Below are 21,587 nucleotides of genomic sequence, written 5' to 3' on the forward strand. Positions count from 1 at the left end.
ATAATGAGTAAAATAGGACGGGCTCCAGCCGGGGGGCTGAGGGAGCAGCCTAACCCTAGGCGGAGTATGCGTAGTGAAGCTCCGCGTAGCTCCACGTAGTAAAAAAAACCTCTGTGGAACTACGCAGGGCTCCGCTCCGCCCCGGGACCATCAGCAATATAATAAATGTAAAAAAAAACCACCACTTACCTTGTCTTCTACCCGTCCCTCCTCCTCGCCGCGGTGTCTCCCCTCTTCCCGCGTCCTCCTCCACGCATCCCTGTAGGTATTACATCTTCCGTGAACTGCGCATGCACAGTTCACGCATGACGTAATACCTACAGGGTGGCGAGGCGGAGGATGCCGGAAGAAGGGAGACACCGCGGCGAGGAGGAGGGAAGGGTAGAAGACAAGGTAAATGGTGCTTTTTTTTAATTTTTGTAATATGGGGCAGAGATTTGCCCAACTTCGCGTGCCCATCGGAGAAGGGGAGTTGGTAAATCTCCACAAACTCTGCTGGTGGAGCGGAGTACAACGCCCGGGTCTAGAGCAGACCACGACCACCCCTAAGGATTAGCAGTTGCTCCCACCAGGCAACAGCAGTGGTCCTTCTATTGAATATTGGGTCCTACTCTGTCTCCATTCTTTTGGGGACCCATCGCCCTGGACCCTTGCTAAAGTGACCCTGAAGCAAATGCCTGTGATCCAGTAATGAAGATCTGATGCCTATTGTAGAAAAGTAGGATCTGCTTCTATGATTAACCCCACTTTTTGCCTGGGGCTAAGCTGCATTTGACTAGTTTGACTGGGATCCTGCTAATCAGGATCCCAGTCTATCTGCTCCCTAAACTGTTATGTTCAGTACTTAGGTACACCCCAGATTGGATACTGGGGAACCCTTATAAGTACCTAGTATATGGTACTAAGGTACTCAGGGCATAGGTTCCCCAGAGGTCACCCATGGGCTGAAGCATGTATTATGCCACTCATGAGAGACCATTCAAAATGGAACTACAGGCCTGCCATTGCAGCATGTGTTAGCTGGTGCTAGCACCACTTACTAAAGATATAGGTTTCTTATATCTAGGGTCACTGCACTTAAAACCTATAAGTCACCCCTCTAGCAGGCCCTTGCAATCCTAAACGCAGGGTGCTTGAGAAGGACACCCCTACAGCCTACGGAGTCCATTCTCCCAGGTTGTAAGTGAAGCAGCCATATACTATATAGAGGGGCACCGCGTAATTACGCGATGACCATCTCGAAACTGGCTGCAACGAATTCCATCATGTTTGGCATCAAACATGTTGGAATCATACCTCCCACACCGTAAACGGTGTGGGAGGTATGATTCCAAGCACTGGAAGAGCCCTCCGTTAGGCTCAGTTAAGCACAAAATGTTTGCTGCCGACCAGAGACACGATTCTGCCCTCCTGCTTCTGTGCCAAGCTCAAGCAGGGGAAGGCGGAACAATAGCTTCCTGTCACAGGGAGGTGTGACCACCTGCCAGACAGACTTTAGTGTATTGGGGTAGGGTGGGTGCACTAGTCAGCGCCACTCTTTCTGCATGAGAGGCACATTTGATGTACCCAAGCATAGTCCAGTTCAAACCAGTCCTGAGAGCCATTGGCGACTGCTCTGGCACGAAACTGGACAAAGGACATGGGAGTAACCTTCCCCTTGAACAGACCCTCCCCTGGGAGGGCCCCCTGAATCGCCCTAGCCCTTTCCCTAGGGTACTTAAGGGCTTGAGATACGTTAACAGGGGTGAAATTTGTAGAAGGGGCTCTTAGTGACGTACACATAAAATTGTTGTAATACTACTTCTAGTCAGTGCTTTGTGGTAGGGAGATCACCCTCTCCCCAGTTAGATGACTGAGGTCAAACCAATTTAGCAATTATCTCCCCCAGCACTTGCTAGTGTCAACTTATAATCATAATATTGTACAAAACATAAATTACAGATGTCAACAATTCTTGCTGTTTTTTCTGTATTGTTTGATTTATTCTTGAAGATCTGTTTTTTTAACCGTATTGTTTTCAGTTTTTTAGCCAACACTTGTTTCGTCGCCAAGGGTAAGTGACCCCGACTTCCTCAGGACTGTTGCTTAAGTAAGTTGTGGCTATCTTTAAACCGGTTTTACTTATGTCCCGGTGTCCCAATCATTTCTTGAGTCCGATAAAATTTTCCAGGCTCAGACAACTCCAATTCTGTTGTCTCAAATCATTATTATGACCGTTTTCAGGATTCCAATAATTAGTTGCACAGCATCAAGTGGTCCAAGCGAGTACGCTCTGACGTTTCATGCATCATGGCCTGCATCTTTTGGTGAGCCACTTGAGGTCCTCTTGGGACTCCAGTGCCACCGGCCTGTGGGTCCATTTTAGGGTCACACTTGTTTCTTTTGGGCTCCCTTAATTGCTCGGGCCAGCCCTGACTCTCATGCTTTTGGTGAGTCCCGTGGACGTTGCTAGTCCTGATGTTGTTCCTTCTTCAATGCCTGTGTTGGTTGCATTTGCCAAGGATTGCTGGTGCTCCCGCCCGACACCGACCCCTCAGCACTCGACATCCTTCGTGGGACAGCTCGTGCATGGCTCCTGGTCCTCCTCAGTATCGCCTGGTACTCACAGTTGCAGAGTCAAGGTCATTGTCATCCATCCTGCAACACCTGACATCGGAGGGCATTTGTCTTCCAAGTCTCCTGGTCACTCCTTAGTAACATAGACTCTGTCCCCTCTGCTTGCAGGTACCTCTCATCTAGAATCGACCTTCGGATTCCACCGGACACTTTCTCCTTCTTCAACAGTGGCACTTTCCTGAAGTCCCCCATTAGGTTCGACAGCGGTTTCCGACACCACTTCAACATGTATGCACCCGGCTTTCCTGGTGTAGGTAACGTGGGTACTAGGGTATCCACGAGTGGGGTGGATCTCCAACCTTCTGTCTTCCATGAGGTTTCTTCAGGGTCCACTGGGAAGGGTCCTTAATCTTTCAAAATCCAACCACAACTTACCCGTGGAGTTATACTGAGCAAGCGGTCGTGTTCCTACAATGCACACGCTCTCCGTGGTGTCCCTATTTACTCACCTTGGGTAGTTCCTTGGGTCCCCAGCACCTCTACTTCCTCTCAACATTGACTTGACCCGAGTTGTGGTTCTTACACCACTTTCTTAGTATATGGTTTGGTCCTCCCCTGGGGTTCACTGTGAATAACGTGCTATTTACCGTGTTTCTTTGCTAAAGTTTTGTGTGCATTGTGCATATCTCTGGGTAGAAGATATTTCTATGTGTCAGAGAGTATTATATAATAAATACATATTTTTATAAATACCTTGTGTGGTTCTATTTTACTTAATCTATACTATAAGATTACGTTCTGGTAAAACAAGCTGCTTTACACTCCTTCTGGACTGAGCCTGAAGGCTGCTCTCCACAGCTACCACTTAGAGATCTTTCTAAGGTTGTCTAAGACCTCTTAAATCACCATAAGGTTTGTCTTGAATGGCGCAAGTTGCCCACTTACATTAGTGGACATCCTATACCAGGCCAGCTTCTCACACATATGATGATTTTGTGGCTATGTAGCCAGAAATTATTTCATGCTATCAAATCCTCACTTGTTTTTTGAGGCCTGTCTTTATTGAGAGAGCAGATGATCTTTCGTCCTCAATTGCGCATCTCATGCCTAGGACATGTTTCTATTACTCACAATCCAATCGATCCCAGCAGGATATTGGCATCTTGACTGAGCCTGTGAGCTGCTTGAAAATCCAATTTAATATTATTTCAATAGATCAAGACGAGCATTGCAATGAGTTGGAGCAGACTCAGAACGTTCTGGATTTTGTTGAAACCATTTTTAATTGTGTACAAATCCCTTCTATTGGTGTTCCGTTGTTTAGGTTAAGCAGTCTACACCATGAAGATGAGCCCATTTTATCAATTATTTGAATGGAGGTTGGCAACCGCACTTAGAAGCCATGGGTCACTGCTGGGTGACTTTCCCTGCATAGACTGTTGTGTACGCTTCATTTTATCAATCAAGTGTTGATAATTTTTATGGATGTTTAGAACCAGCCTTGGGAGTCTGAGGCCACTACATCTGTGACTTTCTGCAAAATCTTGTGTGCAATTGTGTACATTTCAATATCCTTGTTAGAACCACTTTTTACTGGATATAGTCTCACAATTCGTATGAAATCCCATTTACATATTCTTATTTCCACAACTATTCAGTGCTCTAAGGTGTGCAGTCTCATTGAATTTAATTTCCCAGTTTTCAGATGGTCACCAATGTAGCGCTGTGTTAGTGTGTATATTAGATCTATGTCTTTTAATGCTCTGGAATGTGCTTGAAGACTAATGCTTAGTTCACATGTATGTCCGATACAGAAAATTTCACTTGGGTATTCTAAAATATATAACTGGACAGCCAATTTGATCCCTCAATTAGTATTTCTTTAATTTGTACTGCCGAACTCTCCTAATTAGTTTTTTTTCATGGCGTAGCTAATTATATTAGAATGGCACTAAAGCCTTGTGGCTTAAGTAGATCCATGTTTGTATGTGTTCTTCCATTTGAGGTTTTGAGGGATTTGAAATATCTTTAAGTTCTAGCTAATATCCTTTCCACATCATTATATCACCTGTAAATGTGCCCAAAATAGTATTTGTTGAACTTCTTCTTCTTTCTAGTCTCCCAATATGCACTCTGTCTCAAATCAACTCTTAAACTGGAAAGTTCAAAAGCCTCTCAAGTGAAACTGAATATAGTAATTTTAGTATGGATTCAATTATTTTCAAGATCATATTTTCATTTTAAAAGAGGTTTGAGTGTGTGTACAGAATAAAAACTGCTGATAATTTTTAATGAAGAAGTACAAACTTCTCACATCCATGGTGATCAATCCATATCTCAAATTTTTCCTCCTCAGTCATAATAGGGGTCTTTGTATGAGATTTGTCACAACATTTGTTTCATATTTTTCATAATATTTATTTTATTGGGGCATATTAAGGCAGCTTAGGCACTAGTGGGTTTGTGTTAGTATCTAGTAACTTTGAATCTATGTTGATGAAAATACATTGGAAAGTATTCATCTTCCTGCAGGTGGTACACCTTCCTCGTGCTTTTAGGAAGGAGGCAGGAAATCAATCTTATTGTGAATTGCCCCAATAAGTATTGATGATCATCTTGATTTATTAAGGCTTCAGATTGTAAAATGTCCAGTTCTAAATAATGTCCTGCTTTTTAGTTAATGGAGTAGTATATTGCTCCAGCAAGGATATTTCCATGTTGTTATGGTTGCCATGAACCCTTTAAAAAGAAAAAAAATATTATTTTTTTTTGATTCTCTATTTTGTTTTATGTTTCAGATAAAAAAATTCAGCTCTCCGCAAAATGCCGTGGCGACACGCTCAATCATCCTGGTGGCTTCACTGCTTTTTGGTAAAGTAGAAAGTTTATGATGATGAAGTGCCAGAGTCTGTGACTATGGACACAATGTATTAATTGATTTAGGATCTTTTGAATTGAGACTGCTCTCATTCTGTAGATTGTTTTTTAAATAATTTGTTTGGCTCCTTCTTGATGATTGAGTCAAAGAAAGGACGCATAGTGGCAGCAAGCTCAAACAATGTATGCTGCTGTCCATGTAGTTATCTGACCATCTTCAAAAGGACAACTTACCATTTTTCTTTTGTACTTATATTAACAAAAATACAATATTCATTTGCAAACAAGACCATATTTTACAACGTAGCAAGGTAACTTTTATTGCTCCTCATGAAGTTGAGGTTGTTTGTGAACATTATGTCTGTATGTATGTTTATGGTATTATCCCTATGTCCACCCTCACTTTAATTCAGGTCATATGACACATTCCTGCCTCACCTAGATCCAATCACATGCCAACTTAACCGATGAAAGCCCCTCCCCTACCATTCCTCCTGTTTTTGTTTTCACTGGACATGTACACACTGTTAGCAGTAGCAGGGTATCAGTGACCGAGTGGGCAGCTTGCGGAATCCTGTGATTAATTTCTAGGTTTGATGAAGCCCATCAGGGCATCCCTCTGGCTGTGCTTTCTAGGGTAGCTACAGCGGAGCATCAGATGTCCAGGGCAGCGAGGCATGCTCTGTCGAGGTCAGGTAGATCCTATGCAGCTGAAACTGCTCTTCTGTGTTAGAGGACGCTTGTTGCGGGGCTCTGAGCATCCTGTTGAGGAAGAGTGGTGCCACTCAAATAAGGGCAGCATCTGTAAGGTCCTCTATGGAGAACAGTTTATACTGTTATTTGGTCTTCTCTGTTTTGTATATGAGTGGGAGGAAAAGTCCCTTATTCTCATTGGATGATCTGTGGTATAAGGGGACCGACCGGGCTGTGGTTAACCCTGAGTAGTTATATTGTAGGAACCATCAGAGTTTCAGCGCCTATTGTGTGGCAGTATTTCTGGAAAATGTCAGGCTAAGAGGAAGCGTGAAGGGAAAATTGTGGCTGTTGATAAAACAGCACTAATCAAGATTTTATTCCAAGGCAAAATGCTCTCTGGATATCAATTAGATTCTATGATCTCTAAAGCGTTTAATGATCCAAAACATACCCTTCCATATAAGAAAAAGTCTGATTCACAGAGGTTCTGGAACAAGAGAGTAAAATCAATCATCTTCCTGCAGAGGTCTTATGGGGTGCATAAGCAGAAATACCAGCCAAATAGTTTTTTCCTCCTAATTAAGAGTCTGGGAAGAAAGGCCCAGTGAAGAAAAGGTCCTGACAATTATGGTTTCCTCAAGACCTTGTTGGTGGGAGAACGGCTAAACAATTTTCTTCATTGCTGGTAAAGAGATGTATCAGATGCATGGGTTTTGCACATAATCAACCAGGGTTATGCAATAGACTTTTTACGAGGGCCTTTAAATATAGGGGTACTGGTGACATATCTTCGTGCATCAGATCCCAAGCAGTTGGCTCTTCTAGAAGGGGTTGATTTGTTGGATGTAAAAAGAGCAATTGTGAGAGCCCCTCAGCAGGAGAGAGGGACCTCTCCGTACTCTATCCTTTTCTTAGTTCAGAAGGCTTCAGGAGCATACACACCTGTCCTGGATTTGAAGTGACAATTTGGCATGGTGAATGTGCATGGACAATCTTCTGAAAGGGGATCAGCTTAATACTCCAGATCCTCTGATAATCACAACAGTTGAAAGAAAGACTTTCAGGTTGGGGGACTTGGGAATATTCCATGCAGGGGGATATGTTTCTGGTCTCACAGGAGTCTAGGAGATCCTGAAATTGGACAGAATTCAATGGAGTGAGGCAATCTCTTTTGTCCTTACAGAATGTTTGTGGTCCCATTAAAAAAGTTAATCTACACATGTAAATTTACCGCTGGTATATTTACACTTACACTTTTGAGTAACTTTTCTACTGTAGGTTGTTCACAAAATCCGAGTGTAAACTGTAAAGTTACTCAAAAGTGTAGACTTACATGTCCCTCCCTCACCCTGAAACAGTGTGTAGTACAAAATGTACGAGTATAAAGATACTGCAACCAACAGTTCTGCCAAAGGTACTGGCAGCAGTAAGTGCAGCACCACACATGATGAACCACTGATACTGCAACACCCTACAATTGAAAATAATGGAGGTAGGAAATTAAAAGAGATCCCCATTGGAAATAATGTTAAATTCAAGTCAATTATTTTAACTTTTTATAATATATTATTAAAATATAGTTTAATATTAAATAATATAATAACAAAATCTTTATTGTAAAATATTTTAATAACCTTTTCCAATTTGAAAATAACGTAAATTCTAATTTGTAATCATTAAGGCATAAAAAAACGAATACATACATTTAGGTGGGATTTTTTTTAGCTAAGAAATCTTTAAATAATAATGTTATTTTACATTTTTTTATTTTCCTATAATTTACCATAGATAGATCTTGAAAGTAAAAAAAGTTTATTACGTTTGAAAACAGCGATTAAAAATATTTTTCTGTTGAAAGTTATTGCAAATCAAGTTTTAAATATTTATTTTCAAGGAAGACAAAATTAAAAAGTAATTGCATGAATAACTTAATTAAAATTTTCAATGTAATTAGTTTGTATAAAATAAAGTTATTACATTAATAACTTAATTAAACTTTTAAATGTTATTATTTTGTATATATTAAATTAAACTAAATGTATTTTCTGAAGTTTACATTAAAATAAACACTTAAATAAAACAAATACATTTTTATGTTTTAATAACTACTGAAAGTAAGGTATAGAATTAATTAAAAGTGATTTAATTATATTTGAATGATAATTAATGCTGTATACATTTTCTAAATTACAAAAGGTTATCAAAATAGGATACAATATTTTTTTTTCACATGTAGACAGGTGCTTTGATATTAAATTGAATGTATTTATATTTTGGAAAATTTACATTATTTAATTTAATTTACAATTATGTCATGCAGGGTTTCATTTAAAATCCCTACCACCATTATTTTCTATTGAAGGGGGTTGCAGTTCCAGTGATTGTCTGTGTGTGGTGCGGGAAATTACACATACTCTGACACTCTTTATGACTGTTATGGTCCATTTTTGGCTGCAGTGATGATAGAAATGGGGGTCTCTTGTTGGCAATGGTTTGCACCTTTGTCCAAATAGGGGCCCTTCCTTCTAGTCAGGATAAGGGGAATTCACTGCTAAAGTAACTCCTGCTCACCCCCTTGGTAGCTTGACCAAGCAGTTAGGCTTATTTCAGAGGCAGTGTGTGCAGCATTTGCACATAACCAACAGTCATACAGTGAAAACACTACAAAAGGGCACCACACTAGTTTTAGAAAGATAAAAAATATTTATATGTGCAAACAAGACCAAAACGATAAACGACCAACACACAGTAATGAAAAATAGGCCCTTTGCAAGGATGACTTAAAAATGCAGTTCCTTGAAGTTGGTAGCTCCGTCCTGTGCTACAGTGGTGCTGAAAACAACAGAATCTAACAGTTCTGGCCGACCGCGTCTGTGTGGACTGGCGTAAGTGTCAGCAGACTCGTAAACAGTACCTTTGGTTCCGGCCGACCTCGTCAGTGTGGGCCAGTTGTGCTTACCGTTGTGGTGTGAAGCATAGCACTGCGGCGTACGCTGCCTTGAAGTCGCTGTGCAGGCAACGGCTTGGCAACGGACGTCCAAAGGCATCGGTGAGACCAGGGTGAGACCAGGGCTGCGGTGCGGAGTGAGGTGGTGCTCGTGGCGGTGCTGACAGGTCACGCTGCAAGTGACAGTGCTAGTTGATGGGAGCTATCTCGGTTGAGGCAAGGGCAGACTACAGCGTAGATTACATTTTTTGTATTACAGTTCGTAAATTCACTGTGTTTCCCTTTGATGGTATTGTGGCAAAATTCTGAACCATCTATCGTTAACTCACACAGAGCAATTGCCGCACTTGTGGTGGTCCTGTACTGGTTTCATTTTCCATTGTATTCTTAAATCGCTCTTGGGGCGGTTTGGTGACATGTCGGCTCTAATGATTTGTTGGCCTATGGCGATGTTCTTCTTCATTGCAAATAGTAGTCTGGGAAATGGACACTCTAGTCCTTGTAGCAAATGCCAGTTCTTTAGAATTATTTGCCGAAACTTATTAGTGACATGGCCATAAGTGGACACATATACCAGTCTCTCCAGCGGTTGTTTCACTTTTTTTGAAGAACTACTTCGCGTGGTGTGAGCCAAGCTCTTTTGGTAGCATGTTTAAGTAATGTTTTAGAATACCCTCTTTAAGTCATCTGTTGGCAGAATATTGATGCATGGATTTTAAAATCTTCTCTTCGTGTACAGTTTCGACGTACCCTTAGTAGCTGGGTATAAGGTAGATTGTCGGGGTGCGACTGCTGTGATGTACGATTGTGTTCCTATCAGTAGCTTTCCGATGTAATGTGGTCATCAATGTTTCATCATGTGGTACAATTTCCACATCCAGAAAAGTCAACTTGGTTTTACTCTTGGTGATGCTAAATTTGTTATCCTGGTGCCTACTATTCAGCCATCCATGGAACTTATCCAAATCCTCTTCTGTACCTTTCCACAAACACCAAATTTTGTCTATATATAGATACCATTGTAGAATACTTCTTCCAAACAGGATTGCTATTGAAGACGAATTTCTTTTCATATTGGGCCATGTAGAGCACCACCATCTCCGGCGCGAAGGGACACCCCATCGCGGTGCCCTTCGTTTGCATGTAAAAGGATTCCTCAAACTTGAAGTAGTTCTTCTTTAAAGCTAGTTCTGCCAACTTCAGAATAAAGTATATTGGAACTCTGTATGGTCTCAATCTACTTTCCATATAGAGCTCTATTACTTGCAAGGCTTCATCCTGTGGTATCTGCGTGTATAGACTGATGACATCACATGAAACCCTCCCATGCAACTGGCAATCAAATTGCTGGCCTTCTACTTTGATAATAAAATCCGTTGTGTCCCCTAGATAGGATGGGACTTCTTCAATAAATGGTTTCAGGAAGATATCTACATATTTTGAAATGGGCTCCATTATGGAGTCACACCCCAAGAGGATTGGTCTTCGTGTTGGGTCATTCAGTCATTTTTGGATCTTTGGCAGAAAGTAGATAACAGGGGTACGTGGATGTTTCTTTTTAAGGAAATCAGATTCCTTCGGGCCAAGGAACCCCTGCTCAGAGCCTTCCTTCAAAATTCCCATAATTAATTCCTGAATCTGCCTTGTGGGGTCCCCCTGAATTTGACGATACCATTCTTGATTATGAACTTGACTCCTACCCTCAGTTAGGTACCGAATCATCACTTTTCAGATCACGTATGGCTTGTTGTTGTTGAGGTGTTATGTTCTTCTTCAAATAGATTTTTTGTTTCTCCAATTGGCCTATAGATAAAAGCACTACTTGTTCAAACGCCCCAATCTGTTTGGGGATACCAGAATGTTCACTACTTCCTTTGTATTCTTTGCCTTCAAAGAACGCCTTGAGACAAATTTTATGAAAAAATTCAATTGCTTCTATTTTCAACTTTGTATAAGCAGTTTGTTTGTTTGTTTGGGACAAAGTTGAGTTCAAGCTCCAGTACGGATTCTTCATCTTTGGTTAGCTTTTTATCGAACAAATTCACGATAGAGGTTTTCATGACTTTTAGTATTGGCGCCTTGTTCTCATTTCCCATGGCTGCGGCTTGAATCTTGCCCTGGTATTTTAGTTGCCCTTCTCTAAAAAAGAATTTTGTCATTTTGATGGTCCTTTCCTAGGATCCGATTCTCCTTAAGTGTCGGATGATGATGATTCCAAAAAGGTTAGGAACCGGTTCTTTGAACTTCCCTGGTACTCGGAGAGGGCTCGACGAGAATCTGTCTTGGTGTAGAAATTGTCCTTCAAATAAGGAATTTGCAAATTCTATGTTAAAGGTTTTAGTGTCCCTTTCGAATTTAGCTGTTTTGAAGTTGATTGTATTATCTTTAAACGTTAAAATTTCTTTTAAATTTTCTCAAGTAGAATCTTTGCTTCAGATGTAGTACTTTTTTACAAATTCTTTGAGCTGTCTCTATGGTGTGCACCATAAGGTCCCGGCTACATTTCGTGCTAATAAAACTAAAACCCTTTTTGTACTCAGGGTCCTCAATGAAAATGGCGGGGATGTTCTTCACTTGCAAACCCCATGGGATCATGCCAGCTTTTAGGTGCTCTAGAACAAAATACCCATCTAACTCTGTTCGTATGTGTTTTTTGTGTAATCGTGTCAATATATCTGATTCGTTTTGCTGCTTAGCTGTAGTGCTAAGTGAAATAGAGGAGAAAGGAGAGGGTGTGGAAATAACATTTGGAATGTGCTCTTCTGAGAATGAAAGTGTGTCCTTTTCAGATGTAATCAGACAGGTCAGACTAGCCCGCCCGTCTGGGAATAAATCATTAACTTATTTCGTGATGATTTAACTGTCAAACCTTCGTGGTTTACTACCCGCTCTGAAGTTATCTCGGGTGAGGTTTGGCCCTGGGACCATAGCAAGGTGGGGCCCTTTAAGTGAAAACTCTGAAGAAATCCTAGCTACTGTTTCTTGGTCCTACTATTTAATTCAAACAGACACACTACAAGAACCAACGTTAGAATCCTCTTGGATCTTGTTTATTTAACTTTTTTCTTTTAAGTTTAAGAGCTGTTTTTGTATTTCATAAGCGTCTGAGTATAAAGGAAACACTTATTCATATCAACATCAATAAACATATTAAATCAAAACTAAATACACAAATAATAAATACTGTGACCAAAAATTGTGTAACATTTGCAACATACAATAATGCACTATTATCTTTACACACAATTTTTTTTGTGTTTGACCCTTTAAGTTTAACAATAATACACAAAGGGCTAAAGTGCCAATCTCATCAATTTTCAAAACAAGTTTCAGAACATGCCGATGCGTTTCAAGTCCCAGTGAAACTCATGGGGCTCTCATCAGGGCTTCACGATTTTTAATCTAGCTTGGTGTGCAGATGAGATCAAATAAATAAACACAAATAGATGTGTGTCAGTGCATTGTGGATCTCACCCTCTCTCTATTTTTATTCACCGTTTATTTGAAAAATTACCTGCTAAGTGCAGCGTATATACGCCGTTTTTTGAGTTAATCATGAATCATATCATTTTCTGTGGGGGGTCTGTAAGGGCAAAATGGGATCAGTTATTATAACAGTGGATGATCCAAGAGGATTCTAACGTTGGTTCTTGTAGTGTGTCTGTTTGAATTAAATAGCAGGACCACGAAACAGTAGCTAGGATTTCTTCAGAGTGTTTGGTTGATGGGAGCTGGCATCGATCGGCCCAAACTGTGGGGACGGGGCAGTGCGTCGTGTAACTTACGAGCCGTGCCCCCAAACCACGGTGCAGTCATGGGTGTCACAGTCAGCGGGCAGCGACGTCATTGGTGAGACCAGGGCGGCAGAGTGCAGCAAGGCTGTGCAGAGTGCGGTGCCCCCAGGTCACGGTGCAAGCAGCGGCTCAGTTGTGGCAGCGATCGTCATCATAAGTGAGACCAGAGTTGCGGTGCGAAGTGCGGCAGTGCCCTCAGTGATGCCTTCAGGACACAGAGCCCACAGCGGTGTTGGTAATTGTGTTGGCTGCTTTCCACCTCTGTGGCAACTGAAACCCACGGTTCCAGAGGCGGTACCCAGAGGTAAGTGAAGTCTTTGCTGTCCCTGAGACTTCGTGAACAGCAGGCAAGCTCTATTTCAAGCCCTTGGAGATACTCAGCGACAAGTGGAGGAAGTTCAGTCCAGTCCTTCCACTGCCCTTGGCAGGAGCAGCAACTGCAGGCCAACCCAACAAAGCAACAACGCAGCAACGGGGAAGTACTGCTTCTAGCAGTCTTTCAGATCTTCTTGGTAGGTTCCTTGATCCAAGTAAGTTCTCTGAAGTCTTTTATCTCCCTGAGACTTCCAACTGGAGGAAAGCTCTACTTCAAGCCTTTGGAGAAAACTCTAACAGCAGGATGATAAAAGTACAATCGAGTCCTTTCCCTGCCCAAGACAGAAGCAGCAAGCCACAGGCCAACACCGCAGAGCACCCAGCAAAGCCTGACAGCTTTGTCCAGCTCTTCTTCCTGGCAGGTTCCTTAGTTCAGCAGTAATTTAAAGTTCTGGGCTCTGGGCCCCAATATTTAAACTCATGTTCTCTTTGTTCTTTTGGGCAGAGTGTCTGTGCTGAGCCCAAACCAGTTCTGTCCTCTCTGGTCTAGCTTTCCAGCAGGAGGTGGAGACAGCATTGTCCAAGGTAGACCAGGTGCAAGGGAAATCTCCTCCCACCAATCTAAATGCAGACCAGGCCTATTCAGGCGCTAGTGAAACTCCTCCCACTACTCTGAATGCAGCCCCAGTCTATTCAGCCCAGTCCTGATTCATCCAGGACAGGCAGGACACACCTCGACCCCCCAGTGGCTGTCTACAGTGAATGCACATCCTCAGCCCCAGTCACTCCAAAGCCAGACAGTCAAACCACAACCCAGCATAGAGGATGGCTAAGCCAGAAAATACCCATTTTCTAAAAGTGGTATTTTCAAACACTCAACAGAAAAATCATCTTCACTAAAAGATAACATTTGTCTTTCTTACCCCAATGGGAAATTATACTTGTAAGATATTACAAAGTCCCTCCCATTCTATCCCATGGGGAAGATAGTCTTTCAATAGTGAAACATGAAATACACTGCATTTCACTATCAGGACATGTCACACACACACAAGTACATGTCCTACCATTCACATACACTGCACCCTGTCCACAGGGTACAGTGGGCCTACCTTAGGGGTGCCTTACATGTAAGATTAGGGAATATTAGGGCTTGGCAAGTGGGTGCACTTGCCAAGTCGGCATGGCAGTTAACAACTGAGCACCGACACTGCAGTGGCAGGTCTAAGTACCCTTTGAAGGGCTGCTTGTGTTAGGGGCACAACCAGTGCTGCAGACCCACTAGCAGCATTTGATTTACAGGTCCTCGTACACCTTGGGCACTTTACTAGGAACTTACCAGTAAATCAAAGAAGCCAATCATGGAAACACCAATCCATAACATAATTCACATGGAGAGCATATGCACTTTAGCACTGAATAGAAGTGGAAAAGTGCCCAGAGTCCTAAAACCAACACAAACAAGGTCAAAAGCAGTAGGCCAAAAAGCAAAATGTCTGTGGGTAAACCCCCTGAAAAAGCCACGTCTAACAAGTAACTTTACAAGTTCAGTGTGGGAATTGGAACGGGCTTACTCTTTTGTGTCTGTCCCTCACTAAACCACTTTTTAACCCTCCCTTAACGCCCTCCATCACCCACCCTAAACCACCACCTATATTATAGTAAGTATTTCCCTTTTTTTGTTCCAAATGTTTTATTATTTTTAAAGTGTGCCAGATTTTTTCACTATTCCCCCTTCCATATAAGGTCCTCATTATGATGTTGTGCGGAAAGTCAGCTGACAGATCACTGAGCTTTCCGTCTGACATCAGAGGTTTCCGTCCGACTGATACTGGCCGTCTGAGGGAAACCAGCGGGGGAATACCACTCCACGTTCTACAGGCTCACAGAGCCCGTCAGAGCAGCGGTCCAAAATGTAATCCACAAATGGCAGTGAAGCCAGCCTCGGCCACTTTGTAGTCATTGCAATTTCGCTTTCTGCCTGCCCTTTTATGGCAGTCCGCCCACCATGAAAAGGCAGGCAGAAAGTGACTTTGGGGGCCCCTAGCTGTTCCCCAAGGCCCTCCGCTGTGGGGTCTGAGGGACATCTGTGGTGCCACCCTAAACATACCGGCACCATGTGGCAGGCACTGCATGGTGCCTGCCATACGTTGCTGAAATGTTTAAACTCTGCATTATTTCATTGTGGCTTGTGCTGTGAGTGGCAGCACAAGCTGCAATAGAAAAAATACAGGATCTGACACCCAACATGATGGTCAGGTCGTAATCTGGGAAGCGGGACCTCCGACTCCTTGTTGGTGGTCGACTCTGGTGCTTTCTTCTCTTTCCTGGAAAACTGGAAAAGATGGGCTTTAGTCCTGTATATGGTTCTTGGGTCACATCATTGTTCATAGACTCTGCATTCTTTGTGAGGGTGAATGGGATACTGCCAGTATGATTTAAGCTGAGGAGGGAAACCAGGCAGGGTGCCTGCTCTGCCCGATGCTGTACGTACTGCCTCTTAAACTTCTAGCCTGATGGATCAGGACACAGGAGCTGCTTAGGGAATACAGAAAGCTTTTGGGAGGGAGGCAGCAACAGAATTGCAGTTTATGCTGACAACATTATTTAACATGCAGTGGAATAGGGTTTCTAGGCCGTTACAGATTTAAGTAATGCAGTATACAGTATGAATACCATATAAATTGGATAAAGTTGTTTTGTTTCAGCTAGTATAAAGGGAGGTGCTCAATCAATCAATCAATCAATCAATCAATAATAGCATTTATAAAGCACACTACTTACCCGTGAGGGTCTCAAGGCGCCAGGGGTGGGGAGTGCTGCTACTGTTCAAAAAGCCAGGTTTTGAGGAGTCTTCTGAAGGTCAGTAGGTCTTCGGTTTGCCGTAGGCGGATGGGGAGGGTGTTCCATGTCTTGGCGGCGAGGTGGGAGAATGATCTGCCGCCGGTGGTCACTCTTCGGATACGGGGGACAGAGGCGAGGGCGTGGTCAGCGGAGCGGAGCGGAGCGGAGCGGAGCTGGAGGGTGGGGGTGTAGAAGTTGAGTCGGCTGTTGAGGTACGCTGGTCCGGTGTTGTGGAGTGCCTTGTGTGCGTGGGTGAGGAGTTTGAAGGTTATCCTCTTGTTGACAGGGAGCCAGTGCAGGTCTCTCAGGTGGGGTGGGGTGTGATGTGGCTGCGGCGAGGGATGTTGAGGATCAGGCGTGCGGATGCGTTCTGGATGCGTTGGAGCTGTTTCAGAAGTTTAGCCGATGCTCCTGCATAGAGGGCGTTTCCGTAGTCCAGTCTGCTGCTGACGAGGGCCTGGGTGACCGTCCTTCTCGTTTCGGTGGGGATCCACTTGTAGATCCTGTGGAGCATGCGGAGGGTGTTGAAGCAGAGGAAGAGACGGCGTTGACCTGCTTCATCATGGAGAGTGTGGGGTCGAGGATGACCCCTAGGCTGCATGCGTGGTCGGTGGGTGTTGGAGCTGTCTCCAGTGCAGTTGGCCACCAGGAGTCGTCCCAGGTCGAGGGGGTGGATCCGAGGATGAGGACCTCCGTCTTGTCCGAGTTTAGCTTCAGTCGGCTGTTCCTCATCCATTTGGTGACGGACTTCATTCCTTCGTGGAGATTGGTTTTAGCGGTGTAGGGGTCCTTGGTGAGGGAGAGGATCAGCTGGGTGTCGTCGGCGTAAGAGATGATGTTGAGGTCATGCAGTCGGGCGACGTGGGCGAGCGGTGCCATGTAGATGTTGCCGGAGAGGAAGGAAGTGGTCCAGTCCAGGGCCTTCTCTTGGATCCCGGCGTCTTGGAGGCGTGTTCGTAGTGTGCGGTGGCAGACCGTGTCGAAGGCGGTAGACAGGCCCAGGAGGATGAGGGCAGCAGATTCTCTGTTGTCTAGCAGGGTCCTGATGTCATCGGTGGCGGCGATGAGGGCAGTTTCGGTGCTGTGGTTGCTGCGCAACCCGGACTGGGACTGGTCCAGGATGCTGTTCTCCTCGAGGTATCTGGTCAGTTGTTTGTTGACGACCTTCTCGATGACCTTCGCCTGGAACGGGAGCAGGGAGATGGGCCGAAAGTTCTTGAGGTCCTTGGGGTCCGCCTTGGGTTTCCTGAGTAAGGCGTTGATCTCGGTGTGCTTCCAGCTCTCCGGGATGGTTGCTGTCTCGAAGGAGATGTTGATGGTTTTCCGAAGATGGGGTGCGATCGTGGTGCTGGCTTTGTTGAAGATGTGGTGTGGGCATGGGTCTGACGGCGATCCGAAGTGGATGGTGTTCATGATCTTGATGGTGTCGTCGTCGTTAATGTTGGTCCAGGATAGTCCTGAGAGGTCCTGATGCCTGGGGTGAGAGATAGAGCTCAATTCTAGGAGTAAATTTGAAATCTCTGTTTGATGGCTGCTGGCCTGAAGTCCTTCTGTCCTGTTGCCCTTCACTGGTGAAACCTGTGAATTAGCATGAGCTTCCAACTTCTCTTGATGTTGGTAAGAAAAAGCATCCCACTCGGAAAAGGGACTCACTGAGGTCAGTGAGGTCCCTATACTGACCAGTCTCTGGCTGATCCAATTTAAAATTCTGCATCCGCCCTATGACTTTAGGAATAGTCTGGATACTCTAGGTTTTCTACCTAATTTGGTGTGCCACAAATGTTTAGCGAGGAGGGCACATTTTTTCACGCTATTTTGAGTCTACTGATACTCATGGTTTTTTTGGGAAGCAGAGATGTCCACGATAGACCCTTGACCATGCTGCTTAGTCTTCTAGGAATAGTGGGTGACACAGAACCTCCTTCAGGTTAACCTCTTGGGCCTTTTTATGGTGCAGTGGGCATTGCAAGGCAATGGGGTTCTACTGCTGTTCCCACAATTGCTGCATGATGAAGGGGGGTTGTCCGGTGCTTTACCTTCAAGAGGATGGTTTATGATGGATGTGGTGGCCCTACAAAGTATGTGGGTGAAAATGCTGAACAGAGCAGCTTTGTCATCAATGGCTCTCCACCATAAGGGTCTTTGTTCATCAATGTAGGAATCCCTTTACGCAGATTCCTAATAAATGACAACTACTTTCATCAGCCTAGTAGCTGATGAGACTTCAGTTTTCTTTCACACCTGAGTTGTATGTGTTCTGCTTAATAAAAATCATCGAATAAATTAACAAAACATTACATTTTAGTTTATACAAAACCTGGCAGGTGCCAGAATGACAGTATGAAAGTAGATATCATGTTTAATTGTACATTTATTGCCAGCATCATCTGTCTGCCATTTCCAATCAATATGTAATATAGAGTTCATACATTTCCCAGAGTTAAAAGGGTCTTATATGTGCTTTTGGCAATATACGTGCATTGGGAGCTTCGTCTTTAACTCTGGTGGCAATTCCTTCATTGTAATTCTTTTTTCCCTACAGATTGCAAGCCTCTCAAGGAGCTTATTGGGTCTGACGGACCTCGCCAATAATCACACATTGAGAGGTAGGTGCACATGACACTCCTCAAGATCACAATGCATGACCTTCCACCTATGTGCTCTCTTCAGTGCAGCTACAGGTAGTTTAAATATTTCAAACATTCTCTTTCTAGACACTTCTGTGATGGAACGAAACAATACTTGAGCTTAAGTTACTATACAGTCTCTTACATTGTAAAGCCTATGGGACTGCTCCTAAAGCACATGGAATTAATAATGTTAAGGTTTTCGAACTTCAAACATAAATACTGATTTTCAATTTCAGTCTCTTTAGACCCCATGACATATTAAATCCACTGACCCCTGACAGAAGTCTCTCCATATCTATACATTATCTATATGCAAGCACTCAACAAACACATGGAATCACTGTACATGGAACTGGACAAGCTATTGAACCAGAGCAAATAAGGCTACAAAATCATCAGCAAACGTTTCATTGAAAAGTCTTGGTAAAATGTGAAATATTGAGTCACTATGTTGACTTGTGCCTTTTGTTGTCACCCTCATCATTGTGTCCTGGTGACCCAACCCTCAGTCTCCGTCTTTCTGAAAGTCTTCACAGCCCAATCCACTGTGTGATGGGGTCAGCGATGCATCTGGTTGGGACTGAACTGTGGTTGCACCTCAGAAGGCTTTACTTGAATGTACCATGAACAGATACACTGCATGGAATAGTCCTTTTAAGCATGACATTCTGAATGGCTTTCTGGAGATAAAGACAAAGAAAGAATGTTGATCACTAAACAACTGTAATACACACAGGAGTGGCCCGTGAAGGTAAGAGCAGTGGGGCCGGGTTGGGGGGGGATTCGACAGACGACCACGAGGGAAAAGTAAATGAATTGTTCATTTTACCTTGTCGTCATCTGTCGAATCCCCTCAACCCAGCCCCACCTCTCTTACCTGCACGGGCTGCTCCCCAATACATATTTTTTAAAGATGACTTTTCAAAAAGTTTGAGCTGTAGATGACCCAACCCCTGCAATACTAAAAACGAATGGGACAGTAAAGTATCAAAGGAGTGATTTGTCAGTCTTGCTTCCCATACACCAACATGTCAGACTCTAAATCCGTGAGTGATGCTCTGTAACACACACCCCACTTCTTCCTGGGGCAGATGCTTGACAGTCCCTTCCTGAATGCCAGGCACGTGTCCCCAGTGATTGTAACTCAGGGTCCCACACTGGAACCAACAGATAGTTTATTTGGGGGGGAGGGGTATGGGTGTGGACACACTGATAGCTGGATAGTGGCAGGAGTTCAGGAGCCCATCACCATTCCTTGAAACATTCCCTGACATTCTTTGGGCTTACCTCTCTAAAAGCATTAACTTATATTTGCCTTTTTCATGACAAAGTTAATGCACTTCTCTTGAGGAAAGCATTTGAAGCTAATTATAATTTGTCGATTGTTTAATTTTTTCAGACTTGCGATCCCCGCCCACAGTCATTGAAGCTCCGCGAGATGTCTATGAATATTTGAGCGCGCCCTTGAACTGGTGGCAGGCTGACAAATATTGCGAGCAACGGTTTGCTGAATTGTTGTTGGAGTCAAGTGAGAGTGAACTCTCCAAACTTGAGGAACTACTGCGGTCACACCGGGCGACCCTACCCGTGTGGTTAAGCGACAGAGAAACACCTTTGCAAAGACAGGTTGCAAAGCGAAGACGTGAGTATGATGAGGGTCAAAACCTTAAACAAGGCAGAATATCTCCAGGTGGAATTCACCTGGGGCACTATTATGGATATAGTGTACTGTCCAACTCTGTGCCATAGCACACACTTATATCTGTGCGCTGAGGGCCTAGGTCTGGGTGTTAGGGGACAGCGTACATTATCAAACACATGCACTGTTTCCAGTGCAGGTGCAAATGGGTGTTTGCACCTGGAGCAGTGCATTAGTGAGATACGGACCGACAGAAGCCGCCAGTCCTCCTTTCACCTTACACTCAACAACCCACCTACATTTTAAAGGGGAGAAGAGAACCCTCTACAGGTTGGTGGAGTGAATGACTACACCCGCCTCCAGAGGAAAGCCAAGGGTGTCCAAGGCACCACTGTGTTCCTCTTTAACAGTTTACCCACAGGGGGGCACACTGACTCCGTTCTCCTCCATATAGGCATAAATTGAAATTCAATCATGAGTCTCTACCACCTCTTTGTGTAAATCTACACATAGAGATGGTGAATTCCACGTATGACGAGATATATTGTTAGGTGTAGGCGCAGATCTACAGATGAAGCGGCCTGCACATGCATACTTACCTTTGTGAAAAGATCCCTTAGTGTAGTATTCCTATGAGTTATGCAAATTTCCTACTTTTTGCAATTCAGAAACATAGCAGCAGTGTGGTTGGGCAGCTGCGTCGGGTATAGATTTCCAGGTGTGCTATGGAGACAGTCATGAGACATTTTTTCATGTTGCTATTTCTCCAATGGGGAATTGAACTTATAGTACAATTCTGTAATGGGAAAAGGTAGCCATGGTATGCAATGGCACATTTTATTTCCATGTAAGTTGTTGCTGCTGAGGTCCCCCTTAAACTGCTACGAAGTTTGGGGTTGTTCTGTTTCCCTTCCAACTTTGAAAGTCGATGTACTTCAGCCCTTTGCAGGAGCAAAACACTAGCCATTTTCAGGGTGGGAAAGATTGGAGAGGAGTTTGTGAATGCCAACAAATTCACAAGTTTGCAGTATTCATATACTCTCATGACAAACCACATCTTTAGTATTCCACACCATATGTGGGGTTTACTACTGCTCACGTATGCACAGTTGCCTTTACAATTATGCAGTTGTAATCCATGTCTGATGGGTACCTTTCTGCGGATAGCTATCAGGTGTACTTGGCACCCTATTCAGCCGCAAACTATGGTTTAAGGCTCCAACCGGCTTTGTCAATGGCAGCCGCGGTCGGTAGTAGGAGTAACTGCAGGGCGGTGACGTGGGGAGGGG

General features: G+C 43.7%; 1 protein-coding gene across 1 annotated transcript in view; it reads left to right on the forward strand.

Annotated features, from left to right (window-relative positions):
- Nucleotides 1–21,587, forward strand: part of ADGRD2 (adhesion G protein-coupled receptor D2) — a 493,199-nt gene that overhangs the window by 96,187 nt on the left and 375,425 nt on the right. Inside the window, exons 2-4 of the mRNA XM_085613752.1 lie at nucleotides 5,355–5,427; nucleotides 18,572–18,635; nucleotides 20,059–20,301. Coding sequence (XP_085469878.1) covers nucleotides 5,380–5,427; nucleotides 18,572–18,635; nucleotides 20,059–20,301 — 355 coding nt within the window. The 5' untranslated portion in view covers nucleotides 5,355–5,379. The remainder of the gene's footprint in view (nucleotides 1–5,354; nucleotides 5,428–18,571; nucleotides 18,636–20,058; nucleotides 20,302–21,587) is intronic.

This window comes from Triturus cristatus, chromosome 1_2 (assembly GCF_964204655.1).
Source record: "Triturus cristatus chromosome 1_2, aTriCri1.1, whole genome shotgun sequence".
Lineage (NCBI taxonomy): Eukaryota > Metazoa > Chordata > Amphibia > Caudata > Salamandridae > Triturus > Triturus cristatus.